The sequence below is a fragment of the Diceros bicornis genome, chromosome 20, assembly GCF_020826845.1.
Source record: "Diceros bicornis minor isolate mBicDic1 chromosome 20, mDicBic1.mat.cur, whole genome shotgun sequence".
NCBI lineage: Eukaryota > Metazoa > Chordata > Mammalia > Perissodactyla > Rhinocerotidae > Diceros > Diceros bicornis.
The window spans coordinates 62,326,345-62,340,967 of NC_080759.1; the positions used below are offsets into that span (position 1 = coordinate 62,326,345).

The 14,623-nt window shown below is 55.2% G+C and overlaps 1 protein-coding gene across 1 annotated transcript; it reads right to left on the minus strand.

Moving 5' to 3' along the window:
* Positions 1-8,469: 8,469 nt before the first annotated feature.
* LRRC14B (leucine rich repeat containing 14B) lies at positions 8,470-13,478 on the minus strand. The gene is made up of 2 exons (XM_058563503.1): positions 12,589-13,478; positions 8,470-9,115 (listed from the first exon to the last, which is right to left on the minus strand). Exons 1-2 carry the CDS (start codon positions 13,476-13,478, stop codon positions 8,470-8,472), a joined length of 1,536 nt encoding a protein of 511 aa, XP_058419486.1.
* Positions 13,479-14,623: the final 1,145 nt, after the last annotated feature.

Below are 14,623 nucleotides of genomic sequence, written 5' to 3' on the forward strand. Positions count from 1 at the left end.
TGATACCCTAGTGTGTGCTTGGGATTTGGCTTGTGTCTGTGTTCAGCAAGCAGATACTGTTTATTAGCAATGACATATAATAATCAATACCTGCAATTTAAAAGCAACAGTGCCACTTGTTATGTGTATAACTCTTTACTCTTTAGAAAATGTTTTGGGCCGGCCCGGTGGCTTAGCGGTTAAGTGCACGCGCTCCGCTGCTGGCGGCCCGGGTTCGGATCCCGGGCGTGCACCGACGCACCGCTTCTCCGGCCATGCTGAGGCCGCGTCCCACATACAGCAACTAGAAGGATGTGCAGCTATGACATACAACTATCTGCTGGGGCTTTGGGGGAACAAATAAATAAATAAAATCTTTAAAAAAAAAAAAGAAAATGTTTTGACATAGATTATCTCAATTTTTACCACCAACTAAAAGGTAGGCAGGCACTATGGCCCCATTTTGCCCAGAGCTAATATGAATCAGCCTTACTCTGCTTTACCCACGTCACCAGTGTAATCCTAATGCCAGTACTGTGCAGTGAGTACTGTTATTACCCTCTGGGTCGGGGGTCCCCAAGACCACCCCTAGCTTTGATGACTTACTGGGGGGTCTCGTAGGACTCAGCACGTGGTTGTGCTCACAGCTAAGCGTTCTTGCATGAAAGGATACAGAGCACAGTCACAGGGAAAGGTGCTGAGGCCACGTGGAAACCAGGCGCAGCTTCCAGAGCCCTCTCCTAGGGGAGTCACCAGGACACGCCTGATCCCCAGCAATGAGTCATGACAACGTGCATGAGATGTTGCCAACCAGGGCTGCTCCTTAGAGACAGTGCCCAGGGTTTCTGTCGAGGGCTGGTCACATAGGCACCCTCTGCCTGGCACATACTCAAATTTCAGTCTCCCAGAAGGAAAGCGGGTGTTCGGTCCAAACTGTTTGCATAAAGTTTAGGCACAGTGAGCCACTCTTAATTGTTATTGGTGCTGGATACCCTTCCAAAATCGAGGTTCCCAGATGCCAGCCAAGGGCCAACCTTGTCAGCAGGCCTTTCAAAGGACCACAGTCTCAGGCCTGCCGTATGACTTCTGCACGTCCTCATTCTACAGGTGAGGGAACTGGAACCAGGTCAGGAGAAGTTAGCCTGCCCGAGGGCATGCAGGTGGCAGTGTTGGAGCCAGTATGAACCCAGGCGGTTTGGCTTCAGAACTGTTATGAACTTTTATGCAAGTGTTGTTGGTAAGTTGCTAGCAGCAACTGGGTTTAAGGTCCACCTAATTTCAAATCCTGTTTCCACCCTGCCTGTCTGTATGGCAGTAAGACAAACTAATAAAAATGTTAAGCTTATAGAAAACTTGAGTTTCATTGTAGGTTGATAATCCTCAGAGCTACTATTTGTTAAGGACATGTTGCACGCTGAATTGTACATAATTTGTGCTTACATGTTTTTAATCTTCAGAACCATTTTAGAGACGAAGAAGCTGGCTCAGAGCTTAAGTGAGTTCTGTAAGATGGACGTAGCCCTCTGCTCCAGACTCCGTGCTCTTAGCTCCTCTGCCCTGCTCCAGGCTCCATGCTCTTAGCTCCTCTGCTCTGCTCTGCTCCAGGCTTCGTGCTCTTAGCTCCTCTGCTCTGCTCAGGCTCCATGCTCTTAGCTCCTCTGCTCTGCTCCAGGCTCCGTGCTCTTAGTTCCTCTGCTCTGCTCAGGCTCCATGCTCTTAGCTCCTCTGCTCTGCTCAGGCTCCATGCTCTTAGCTCCTCTGCTCTGCTCAGAAAGGTTTGATGCTTTTCTTCAATAGCTCATAAAGTCATCTTTCAGCTGTATTGCCACCACTTGATCTGAGCAAAAGTAATTTCGTCCAGTAAATCTGGATTAAAAAGTTTCTCTAGTTATTTGTATTTCATGGTGGATTACACCCTTGCTTAAAGACTGGTGCATAGTCTAGTTCCTGTCATTCGACTGATTTGCCATGTCCTTGGATAAACTGCTTAATGCTTTTCTCTTTGTTTTGTCTTTAAAATGAAGAAAATCCAGGTAGCCATTTAGTAACTGAATTTCAAGGTGAATGATTTTCAAGGTGAATTGTTAATCCTCATCCTATTTTCCTTTTTTTTTTGTGAGGAACATCAGCCCTGAGCTAACATCCATGCCAATCCTCCTCTTTTTGCTGAGGAAGACTGGCCCTGAGCTAACATCTATTGCCAATCCTCCTCCTTCCCCCCGCTCCCCTTTTTCTCCCCAAAGCCCCAGTAGATAGTTGTATGTCATAGTTGCACATCCTTCTAGTTGCTGTATGTGGGACGCCGCCTCAGCATGGCCAGACAAGCGGTGCATCGGTGCGCGCCAGGGATCTGAACCTGGGCCCCCAGTAGCGGAGTGCGTGCACTTAACTGCTAAGCCACAGGGCCGGCCCCCATCCTATTTTCTAATGTCCACCATGCTCTCAGCCTAGCCTCCTTCTAAAGCTAGATAAATATGTTTAGATGATTCAAATCAATTTAGACACTGGCCCAAAACTGCAAAATTAGGAAAACAAGTTTTCTACAGAAAATTGTTATTAGGCCAAGATTGCATTTGCATGGCGTGGTTGCCTTCCATTAGCAAGTTTAATCGAGTGTCAATTTGATGTCATCTGTCTTTTTAAAATCCATTCGGTTCGATTTGAAATGTTTACACAATGTTGTGGCCATTTGATGACTTCACTCATGTGCCAAAAGATGCCTGAATAAAGTGAGATTATAGTGGAACATTACTGAACTGAAGTGGTATAAAACTGAAAAAAGAATAGGAGCCCAAGAGCTATTTGATGTGTATGCAGAATTTGTAGAGACTTGAAAGTAAAATGTCCTTTGTCCTGGCTGCTTTCCGGAAGGTTGCAGTGCCCGAGACCTCGAGCTCTAGGGTAAAGGAGCCTGCGTGCTTGCTAGGAGGGCCCCGCTGAACAGGTCCCGTCCCTGCAGGGAGCATGGTCTCCACAGTAGTGAGGAGAAGGAGTGACTCTTGTGCTGTGTTTTTAGTTGATTTGGGGATGTCAGGTTGTGGATGAGGTTGCAGAGGCTTGAAAAGGAAGGGCTTTGGGGGGATCAGATTTTGCTAATTTTGTTTACTGCGAGAGTCCCTATTTCAGGGTGCTTTACTTTGGAATAAAGTTAGAAGGCACAGGGTTGACCTGGATGCTCCAAAAATAAAACGAGAAGCAGGCAGTAATTCTGTAAGTAAATCTGGTCACTTCATTTGGTAAATATGCTTTTTTTCCTTTGTTAAAATTCATAGAGATAGATATATTATTCTTATGTATATTTCTTGTGTGTGTGTGTATATATATTATATATATGGACTGGCAGATAAAGTGTTGATTTCACGATGACAAAATAATTTTGCAAACATTGCACCAATGATACGATGTTGTGGCAGGGAATAAACTTCACCAAAGAACCTGTGTGTTCTTGAAAAGAGAAGTTATGTCTAATTAAAACATGTAACTGAGTATTTCTGTGTTGGATTGTTTAAAAAGTCTGATTGCTGAATAGTTTACGGTCATGCATCGCTTAATAACGGGATACGTTCTGAGAAATGTGTTGTTAGGTGATGTCGTCGTGGTGTGAACATTGCAGAATGTACTTACACAAACCTAGATGGTACAGCCTACCACACATGTAGGCTCTGTGGTGCTGATCTTATGGGACCACCATCGTATATGCGGTCCATCGTTGACAAACTTCGTGATGTGGATGACTGTACTAAGATCATCTCTTTACAGTAAGGAGAAGGGAAGAAAAGGTTTTCTAGTTACTTCCACTGTCTTAGTACGCAAATCTATAATAAACGTACGTGAACTGTTAAAGGCTCAGCTACTGTATGTACTCCGATCAGAAGCAGTGCCTGCCCGCTCCAGGAATCTTGTGACCGAGTGTAAGGGATACCCACCCAGCTTAGACAGCATCCTGAGTGCTGTGGAGAGAGGGTTGTGAGTGGAAATGGCATCCTCTCAGGTCCTCGTGTAACTTTCAGCTCATCTCTGGAGGCTAGATAGATGACCACTGAGCTGTGACAGGGACAGCGCTGCTGTGCAGACAGAGCTGGGCTTGTTGGATCTGCCCTGATCCCTGGGCAGCCAGGTCCTTTTGGCATACCTGAGGTAGGTTATGTGGGCTAATGCCAAAAGTGCTCCTCTCTCTGTTGTTTTTTTTTTTTGTGAGGAAGATCAGCCCTGAGCTAATGTCCATGCCAGTGCCTCCTCTTTTTGCTGAGGAAGACTGGCCCTGGGCTAACATCTGTGCCCGTCTTCCTCCACTTTATGTGGGATGCCGCCACAGCATGGCCTGACAAGCGGTGCCTTGGTGCATGGCCAGGATCAGAACCCAGGCTGCCAGCAGCTGAGCACGCGCACTTAACCACTACACCACGGGGCCAGTCCCATCCTCTCTGTTCTAAGGATGACAAAGATAGCTGCTTTATTTCTCTATACATTAAGACTCTGGTTGAAGCAACAGAGATCAATTCAAGTTAGCTTAGACAGTTAACAGGGGCTTTATTTTAAGGCTGTCTCATGGAACCTCATGGCAAGAATGGAGAATGCAGGTCAGCTCTCAGGAACCAGAAATGGCAGATAAACAGATCAGGAACCTCAGAGTCATGATCTTTTGGCCTCATCTCTGTGCACATCTGTTTTAATCTTTTTTCCCTGCAAACCATCTTTCTCTTCTTGGGTCTCCTGGTAAGAACAGCTCCTGAGCGTATGTCTTCCCAGTTCTACTCCATGTGTGGCACAGTTGGAAACCCCTGGGCTCTACAGTGCTGTGGCCTTTGAGTGGAATGAGAGAGGGAAAGTCAAGGGTGTGTGGCCTCTGTTAACCTCACAGGAAATCTTGAGAAAAAGAATACAAGGCTTCATAAGCCAACCATTGACTCAGGGCATGCTGTAGAGGCAGCCCTGAAGGAAGTGCATCTCCGGCAGACCTTTAGGCAACTCAAGGGTCTTGTCGGGGTGATGGACGCAAGGAAGACTGAGCCCACAGCCTTGATGGCTCCCAGGCCAAAGTCGGAGCCTCGAGAGGTGGAGGGTTGGGTCCTGAGCCCCAGATGGGATATTTGGTGGTGAGCCTGGGAATTGGAACCCCGGATTCACATGAGCCCTTCGTGCGAGCCCAGGCAACCTCCTCCAGAGACGACCTGCGGTGCTCTGCCCCTCGTGGCCTGTCTATGTGAAGTCGAGTCCCTGCTGCAGGAAGAAATGGCTGCACTTTGAAGGAAGTGCAGGATCTGACCTGTGTGCTGGTCAGACCTGGGGTCTCTGGGGGAGTGGAGAGGGATAGCAGAAGAGAGGCCGGTGGGGCAGAACATACCACTGTGTGGGTACTCACGTACAGCCCGTTTGTGATGTCCTGGCGAGGACACTGGCCGGGCCTGGACCTGCTGGCTCCTCGTGGGTGGCCCACAGTCAGTGCGTGGGTGAGTGCTCCGGCTGCCTGGAGGCGTGATGTTGAGCAGATTTGCCACGTGAGGACAGATAATGCTGCCCTCACTAGGGTGCTGAGCAGTGCCTGGCTTGAAAGGGGCCCTGGTGCCACGGGCGAGCGCAGTGGTGGCTGAGGCCTGCAGGCCCGGGCTGACGGTCATGGGTGGTACCGTGGGATTGGGTCCCGGTTGACAGGATTTGGGACTGGCGAGGCAGTGGAACTGCTGCGATGCATCCAGAGCCGAGTGACAAGCACAGCACTTTGACCCATGGGGAGCTGCCACAGTGGCCGATGGATAGAGGGTGGGATCCTAGGACCTAGTAGATGACAGCTGACTAGAGTGTAGCTCAACTTATATAAGAAGAAAAGAGACAGTGCGCTGGCGATGACGAGAACTGCAGGCTGAGGTCTCCAGGTCTTCTGGCCACGTCCACCACCAGAGGGTCCACCGGGTCTCTGGGGTGTCTCTGAGTGTGTAATTGGAAAGAACTGTCTGGAACAACGACCTTAACAAGTCGTTAAGGTAGGAAAGACGAAGTGGAAGCCCCTGAGTCTGTACCCCTCTTGCCAGGAAGGTGAACAGGAAGCAGTGCTGAATTCCTGGAGGAAGTGCAATGATTAGTCCACCGCAGAGGACTTAGGGGAGGCAAAGACAGTGTTCCCCATGTCCTGGGTGGTGGTCCCCCAGTGTCCATCATGGTCCCTGTCGTGTCCCCATTCGATTCACCTCTGTGGCCCCTGGGAAGACCAGGTGGATTTGGGCACACGACAGGCCCCCAGGCTTCACCAGGAGGCGCCCCGGTCAAGTTGCTATGTATTCTCAACCTCTTGACACTTGGCACCAGAGTGTCTTCTTATCCCCACAGTTTGCCCTTGTGTGGGGGCCACACCCTCTGCAGCATGAAAAGCACAGGGATGCCCCTGGGCCCTGGCAGGCACCGGCAACCACAGTCACAGCCGCCATTACATCAGGCATTGTCAGAGCCTCCATATCTCGTGCTGGGCAGGTGCAGCGAAAACCCATTGTGGCTGGAAGGGGCACTTTCAGGGTTGGGGCCACGGCAGGTCCACAGGAACAAGTAAATTTCATGCACCAGGACAGCCCGGGGGCATAAGTGCTGCTTGGGCTGCTCCACGTGCTTCAAAATTGCTCCAAATGAGCCCCCCAGCCTCTTGGGCTTTATGAGAATGGGTTGTTCCTCAGGGGCCTGGGCAGGGGGCTGTTGGGAACATTCGCCACCAGCAGACACCTGTGTGCCCGCCCTTGCCCCAAATCATGGGTCCCAGGTCACCGCAGCATCCCTGGGCCCTTCTCTACCACAGCTGCCGGGCTCAGCCGTCCACATGCTGGGGTCCTACCCGGCTGGCCACCCAGAGGATCTCTCTCATCCAGAAAATTCCACAGACACAAGCAACTCTGCTCTTTAGAGTTAGAATCAAATCATTTCAAAACTTTGCCCTGTGCCTACTCTCTTTCCAAGAGCTTCTTGGAATAGCAAACTCCATGTGCCTGAAGTAGGATTCCAGAGACTTCACCAGCGTGATGGATCTGAGGAGACGGCAGAGAACAGTGAAGGTGGTGGCACAGAGGGCAGATCCGATGAGCACAGAGAGCTTCAGGTCACCACTTGCCTCCAGGCTTCTGCCACTTGGTGGGTGTCCTTCTTCCTGAGAGACCCAGGAGGGGGGTTACTGCCTTCTTCAGCAGACGGAGCCTTGAGATGGCTCTCACTCTGGGGACCCACACCCTAGGCCACCTCACTCCATTGTGGGGAGAAAGGCATGAGACACACCTGGGGAGGGGGCAGGAGCATCTGAGATAGAGACACACCTGGGGGAGGGGGTGACACAGGAGCACCTGGGATGGAGACACACCTGGGGGGGAGGGGCAAGAGTACCTGGGATGGAGACATACCTGGGGAGGGGCAGCATGGAGTTGGACCAGAGGGCGGAGCCTGCTCACACAAGGATTCTAACCCCCATCGAGCACTCGTATTGTTTTGGCGTGAGGAGGTTTTGGCCACATCACGTACTAGCTTCTGTCTTGAGAAAATGTTTTATTTTTTAGACTCTTAGATCCTTTTAAAAATTCTGAATTGCATTGAAATTAAAACCACATCTGATTAAGCCACATTTCTGTTTTATTAGTATTTAATCATCCTAATACTCAGCCCTTTGCACAAGTCAGATCTTGGTAAAACCAAGTCCAAATGTCATGATTAGCTGCTTCTCAAGCGCCAGGACTCAAATAACCACACACAGGAGCTCCCCTTGGCCCCTGGGGCCTAGATCCAGTGGAGGTGGGAAACAGGAGGGCGGCAGAGGGCTGGGGGTCATCCGGTCACTGAGTCCCCTTCGTGACCCCCCCCCCAGGAGCCCCTTGGGTTCTTTAACTGGAGAAGCCACCTGCGCTCTGGGGCTCAGTCTGCACCAGCAGAGCCAAGCCTGCTGCTCACGCCCTCTGAAAGCAGACAGAAGCCATTAACGGAAGCGCACGTTCCATGCTGGACTGCAACCTGTAAATATTCAGACAGGCGTCAGCATTGCAGACAACCGAGTCATGAGGGGCGGACGTGCTGGCCTCCTGCACCCTCTGGAGCCACTGTCCTGTGACAGGTTCTTGCGCTTCCTCCCGCTCAGGCTGGCGATATCCCGCTCCCCACCCTCCTCCCTCAGCCTGCACCTCTCATGCAGCCCCCCAGCGTGAGCGCATCATGGCCAGGACAGCCGCCCTCGGTTCCCGAGTGCCCCTCTGCTCTCCACCGCTGTGGCGGGCTTCTGCCCACCCCTGGGCATTTCCCGCTCCAGGATCGCCGCCGTGGTGACACTAAAGTGGCCTCGTGTCGCCTCTCCTGGAATCCAGCGCGTCCTCCTCTATAGCGCCTGGCCGGTGCCACCTACAACTGTCACTAAGAAATGCTTTGGATGGTGGCGCTGAGGAGTGCGAATGCTCGGCCATAGCCTGCGACCCAGGGGATGCCCAGGGCACGGAGCAGCTGAAATGCAGGAGCCGCTGTGGCCCGTTTCAGGGCCTACTCTATTTGTTTCAGGGCTCTGGAAAAGTTTTCTAGAGCAGTTTTGAAAGCTTGCAACAAGAAAGTTCCAAGTTCATCGCTTGTTTCTTGAATGTCTGGGTCGAAACTTCCAAAGAGGGGCGTGGAGACCTGGATGTCGTCCCGGCCGGCCCGCAGCAGCACCGCACGCAGGTCCTCGGCAATCACGTCATATTTCTGCTGGTCGAATTTGGACATGGCCAGCTCGTCCTGGGGGTAGGCGGCACCCTCGGGGAAGCAGTCCTTGGGCACCGGAAACTCCACACACTGCAGCTTGGGGAGCTCGCCGAGAGCCGCGAAGAGGCGCCTCAGGGCGCGGGCCGACAGCGGGTTCCCCAGGAACCGGAGCTCGCGGAGCTCGCAGCATGGGCTCAGGGCTAGGATCAGCGTGCTCACATGGCCGTCTTCGATGCTGCACTCCTCCAGGGTGAGGACCCTCAGTGTCTGGGCAGCCTGGCCCAGCAGCCTGAAGAAGGTGGAGGGGAACAGGCTGACCAAGCTGTGCCCACTGAGGTCCAGCACCTCCAGGTGGGCGGCATGGGTGCTGTTGGCCAAGAAGGCCATGTCTGCGTGGTTCAGGGAGCAGTGGGCCAGGTCCAGCACTCTCAGCGGGGTCCTTAGGGGGCTGCAGGGCAGAAAACAGCACAAGTAAGAGGCGGTGCCGGCGGGGAGCTCTGAGGGGATTTAAGATGATTTATCTCAGGGGTCAGCAGACTGCAGCCTGATTTCATTCAGCCCGAGAGCTAAAATGGTTTTTACATTTGTAAATAGTTGAACAAATCGAAAGAAGAATAATACTTCGTGATGTGAAAATTGTATGAAATTCAAGTTTCAGCATCTATAAATAAAGCGTTATTGGAACGCAGCCACACTCACTCATTTACGTCCTGCTTTGGGGTGGCTGTGGCTGCTCTGGGCTGCACTACAGAGCTGAGTCATCGAGACAGCCCGTGTGGCCGCTTATGGTGAAGAATTAACTTTACGCAAAGACAGGTCTGGCCTCTGTCCTCAGCTCCTGAAATGATAAATCTGTTTTGTCAACAACCACTGTGAATTGAGTAGGAGGTGAGCAGAGCACGTTGGGGCTCGTGCTGGTGGCGGGGCATCGAGATGCGTGAATCAGCAGGAAGAGAGACACCCAGTTTCCCTCTGGATGAAGAGCTGCAGCCCACACAGTTTCAGGGCTGAGAGTCCTTGGAGCCGTGTAGTCGGGCTTCAGCACTGCCTGGAAACTAGGAGACCCTCCCGTGTTGGATGTAGGTGGCGTCGGCGGCCCCACATCGGTAAATCCACAGCTTGGTGAGGCCCTGCTCTGGTCTGTGGTTCTCCAAGTCAGAAACAGCACTCGCACCAGGGAACTTGTGAGAAATGCACGTTCTGGGCCCACCCTGCCCTCCGGGGATGCTGGGCCTGGGTCCAGCGTCACCTGGCTGAGTGCTGAGCGCAAGAGGGTGTGCAGGGTCCTGCTCGCTGTCCCCACCCCTCTTCCTGCTGAGGCTGCCTCTCCCATTCATCTCTGGCACATGAACTCTCTGCTGTCTGCCCTGAGCGCCTGGTGTCTACCCCACAGACCTGCACAGCTGAGCGCCTGGCATCTACCCACAGCCCTGCACAGCTGAGCGCCTGGCGTCTACCCACAGCCCTGCACAGCTGAGTGCCTGGCGTCTACCCACAGCCCTGCACAGCTGAGCGCCTGGTGTATACCCACAGCGTGCTCTCTGCATGCTCACCCAGCTCTGCAGTTGGCAGTTGCTCAGGCCCTGAACTGTGGCAGTTGTTTCTCTTTCCATTTCTCTCATGTCCACGTGCATCCACGAGGAAATCCTGTCAGGTCTCCCTCACGTCAAGTCCAGGCTGAGCACCCCTCACCACCTGCACTGCTCACATTTGGTCCACGCCACAGTCCTTTCACATCTGGACTCGGTGGGGGCCTCCTGTGTGGAAAAGGGTCAACAGAGCAGGCCTGACTGCTGACCTCAGGAGGCCCGCGTCGGGGAGCTTGGATTTGGGGAGGGGTGGTCCCCGGCCCTAGACTGTACAAACAACGGGGTTCAGCGTGAGCACCTGCTTCCTCCTGGGGTCTGGAGTCCTGGTACGTCCCCCTGAGGCGCCAACCTGGCTGCCCCAGGCCGGGGTCCCTAACGAGCTTCCTGGTAGCGGGCTGTCATCATACTCTGTGCTGGGCTGTTAAGTGGGTCCGGTGGGGGGGGCTCCGGAGGCGCGTGCCTTGCCTCCCCCAGACCTCGCCCACCCGCTTTTCCCCTGCTGGATCCTTCTTTGTGTCCTTTCGTGTCATTATCACAGCCGTGAGGATAGCTGTACGCTGAGCCCTCCGAGGCAATCACCAAACCTGGGTGGTCTTGGAGGGCCCGGCTCCTCCTAGTGGATCTTCCCGCTCCTTCTGCCCTTCTCTCCACCCTCCATCCAGGTCTGCTGGGTGGGCCAAAGAGCCAGAGTGACCCGTGTAAACACGAAGCCGGTCATGCTGCCGTCCTGCTCAGAACCTCCAGGTGCTCTGCTTGCTCAGCAAAAGCTGCAGCGCCTCCCCCACGCCCCTCCCTTACACTGCCCTGCCTGCTGACCCCTGACCCCTCCCTGCTGACCGCGACCCTCTCCCTGCTGACCCTTGACCCTTCCACATCCCCAGCTTGGGCCTTTTGCACCTGAGGGTCCCCCGCCTAGAACGCTCTCCCCAGGCTGTTGCGTGGCCTGCCCGCTCAGTGTGCCCAGGCTCTGCTCAGAGGCCACCTTCAGAGTGAGCCTTCCCTGACCACCCACCACCCCACGCCTCCCAGCCCGACTGAAATACTCGTGGGGCTCTGCCCACTGGTGGCTCAGAGTGTGATGGGCTATGGGACAGCACAGTAGGGGCCGAGCTATCCAGACAGCCTGCCAGGCTCGTGGTGGGCCGTCGAGCTTGTGGGGCACATTCCTCCAGTGGGAAAGGCACATTTGGGCTGAGGACCCAGGCCACCAAATACAGGACTGTCCTGAGGGCCCCAGGGAGCCAGGCACCATGTCAGAGTTTTATTTGTATGTGGGCTCAGTGACCACCCTTCCTGTCGGGAGGTTGGGGTGCCATGGGGAACGAGAGGAAGGGAGCCCCATTCCTCTCCTGGCAGACCTGGGCTGGAGGAGCAGAGACGAGGGGCCTAGGGGAGCCAGGGTGCTCTCTGGGGCCAGCTGGGGCCGGTAGCTTCTGGGTTTCCTTCGTATAAAAGAGAAACACCTGTAAGGCAAGGCCTCCCTCAACTAGAAAACACATCTTCACGCTCACTGGCTCAAGAAATAAGGATACTTTTCTATAAATTTTTATAAGTACATTCTTAGCTGGTGACTGACAAAGTGACCCCAGGGCCCTCCTGGGGCTCCAGCCCCCGTTGGTGACCTCCCGTTTCCTGGTGACTGGCTCCCAACCAGCACAGTACGGCAGAAGCGGTGACATGTCACTCTTGAGAGTAGGTGACAAAAGACTGTGGCTTCCATCCGTGGCGCTCTCTGGTTCTCTGAGCAGCGGCCGTGTCGTGAGGCCTGAGGAGAGGCCCACGTAGCGCAGAGCCCAGCCACTGCCAACAGCCACGAGCATGAACTTGGAAGCAGATCGCCCTCTGTCCCGTCCTTCAGGCCTACAGCCCAGTGACACCCTGGACCCAAACTGCACTGCTCCCAACTGGAGGCTTGTGGTGTTCAGCCCCAGTGTTGAGGTGACTTGTTATACAACCTCAGTCAGTTAATGCAGTGTAATGAGGTTACCTCGTGTTGTTGGTTTGCTAATTAGTAATTTTCTCTCTTGCTCACTAACTGAACACAGTCTACCGAGTTCTCTCAACGCTCCCAGGTTACACATGGCACCAACCCCTGCTGCGTCACCTCCCGCTCTGTCCGTCCCCTCCTGCTGCTCCGGGCCGGGCATGGAGCAAAGGCTGAGGGGAGCAGGGGCTTGTGGCCTTGTAAGTGACTAGGTCGCCTTTGACCAGCCCTCAGTGCATCTTCAGCCTGGCCCCGAGAGGGCCCCATGTTGCCCTGACCCGGCTGGAGGGGCTGTGAGCAGACTGCGCTTGCCCCACCCTGCCCTCCATCTGGTCACCCCAGACTCACCCGAGCAGTATCTGGATCTTCCCAGTCAGTGTGGAGAAGGCCACGCTCAGCTCTGTGAGCTGGGTCATCTGGCTAAGCTCCCAGGCGATGGAGGTGAGGAAGGGATCCTCACCACTAGGGGCGAGGGTGCAGGCGGGGGGCACGTCGAAGGCCTTGGCGGGCAGGGTGAGCGAGATGAGCCGGGGGAAGCCCACCTGGGCCAGCAGCTGCTGCACGTGGCCAGCATGCAGCCGCACGTTATGCACCACATCCAGCCTGCGCAGCTCGCCCGGCCCAGCCAGACGCAGCACGTGCAGGAGCTGGCTGGGGCCCAGGCTGTCCGCCCGGAAGGAGAGGCAGTGCACTCGCAGTGGGGCGGGCCGCGGTGGGCCCAGGGCCCGCACCACCACCTCGAAGTTGCCCTTGGTGACAAAGAGGTCTGTGAGGACCTCGATGGGGTGCCGGGCCCCACGGGGCTCTGCCTGCAGCTCACAGCAGGTCCTGGCCAGCAGCTCGGTGCGGCCCCACCTGCCCAGCGCCCTCCCGCAGGGGCACCGCTGCACCTGCACATCTCGGACGCCTGTGAGGTCGGCCACCCGCAGTCGCCGCTGGCCCCCATCCCGGAGCACGTGGTCCGCAAGGCCCCGCACACAGGCCTCCAGGCAGGCCCTGCAGGCCCGGTCCCGTAGGTCGTCAGGGTGGTCTGTGCTCGGCCCCAGCAGGGCGCCCAGCCGGCACTCCTCCAGCGGCCAGCACTCCAGCAGAACGCGGATCACCTCTGCCTGCTCCAGCAGGTAGCTGGCTTTGAACAGGAGCGGGTAGAGGTTGTGGGCCACACCCTCCAGGCTCTGCCGGGCCACCCGGGGCTGCGACACCAGGGCCTGAGCAGAAATGAAGCGTAGCGACCACATTGTGCCCGCCCGCTCAGTGGAAGGCTGAAGGCAGGAGGGAGCTTTCCTGTGATTCTCCCAAAGATGTGAGCCCTTCTCGCTATTTTTAGCTGCAGCTGTGATGAGCAGAATGTGGCGAGCCAGCCCTGCGGTCATCTGACGGCTATTTTGATCCTAGGCGCCTGTTTGGCTCTAGCTGTGGAGGCGTCTGGTGGCGGCCTGTCCTCATGGGCCTCAGCTGGAGAAAGCAGAGCTGCCTGAGTGCTTGGCTCAGGGGGGCCGGGGCCCCTGAAAAGTGCCTCCCATGCCTACTGCAGGGGTCTCCTGTGCTGGGGGCGGAAGGAAGCCCGTCCTGGGGGCAGCCTCCTCGGGTGGAGCACATAGCCCTGGGCCCGTCCCACAGTCAGAGGAGCAGAGAATGAGGTCGCTCCTGGGCTGACAAACCTTTCCACAGGGTCCCTGGGGGTCGGAGTCCCTCCTTGCCTTATGTCTGGGAGTGAGGGCACCAGGAATGGGGTGGCACCAGGAATGCAGGTGGGCATCTTTGAAAATCGTTTCCTGATTTTAAAAAAAGACAAATGATGCCGGACACATGAGGCAGCGACACTTTTACTTGTCCCTTCTCTTCTTTCATCCTCCTCGAGGACCCAGGGCTGGCTGTCGCCTCCCCACTGTCCACAGGAGGGAGCCGTGGCCGGAGCGAGCTAGGAGGACACGCAGCTCGTCCCTTGTGGGCCGGCTTCACTGCAGGCCAGGAGAGGTGGCCTCAGCGCCCCCACAGCTCTCTTGGCAGTCGCCCACCATCTCCGAGCCTCTGTGTCCCCACCTGCAGCCCCAGGACCCAGGCGCAGGCAGTGCTGCAGGTAAGAGGGGGTCCTGTGAGATGGGATGCTCTCCAGGCCGTGGTGCACGACTGTTCGCTCTGATGGGGCAGAACATGCCACCCCAGAATACACCGCTTTAATATAAGGATTATTTTGAGCTGAAGGTGTTTGAACAGCAGCAGGTGAGGACACTGAGCCCTCTCTCCTTCCTAGAGGTGGGAGCTGGAACTCCACCCAAAAGTCGCCCTCCTGGGCAGGAGGAAGAAGTGTTCTCACCACCAGGGTGGGGAGTCAGGCACAAACAGACCTCGGTAACAACTCGCATCTGCCTTCAGCCTCTCC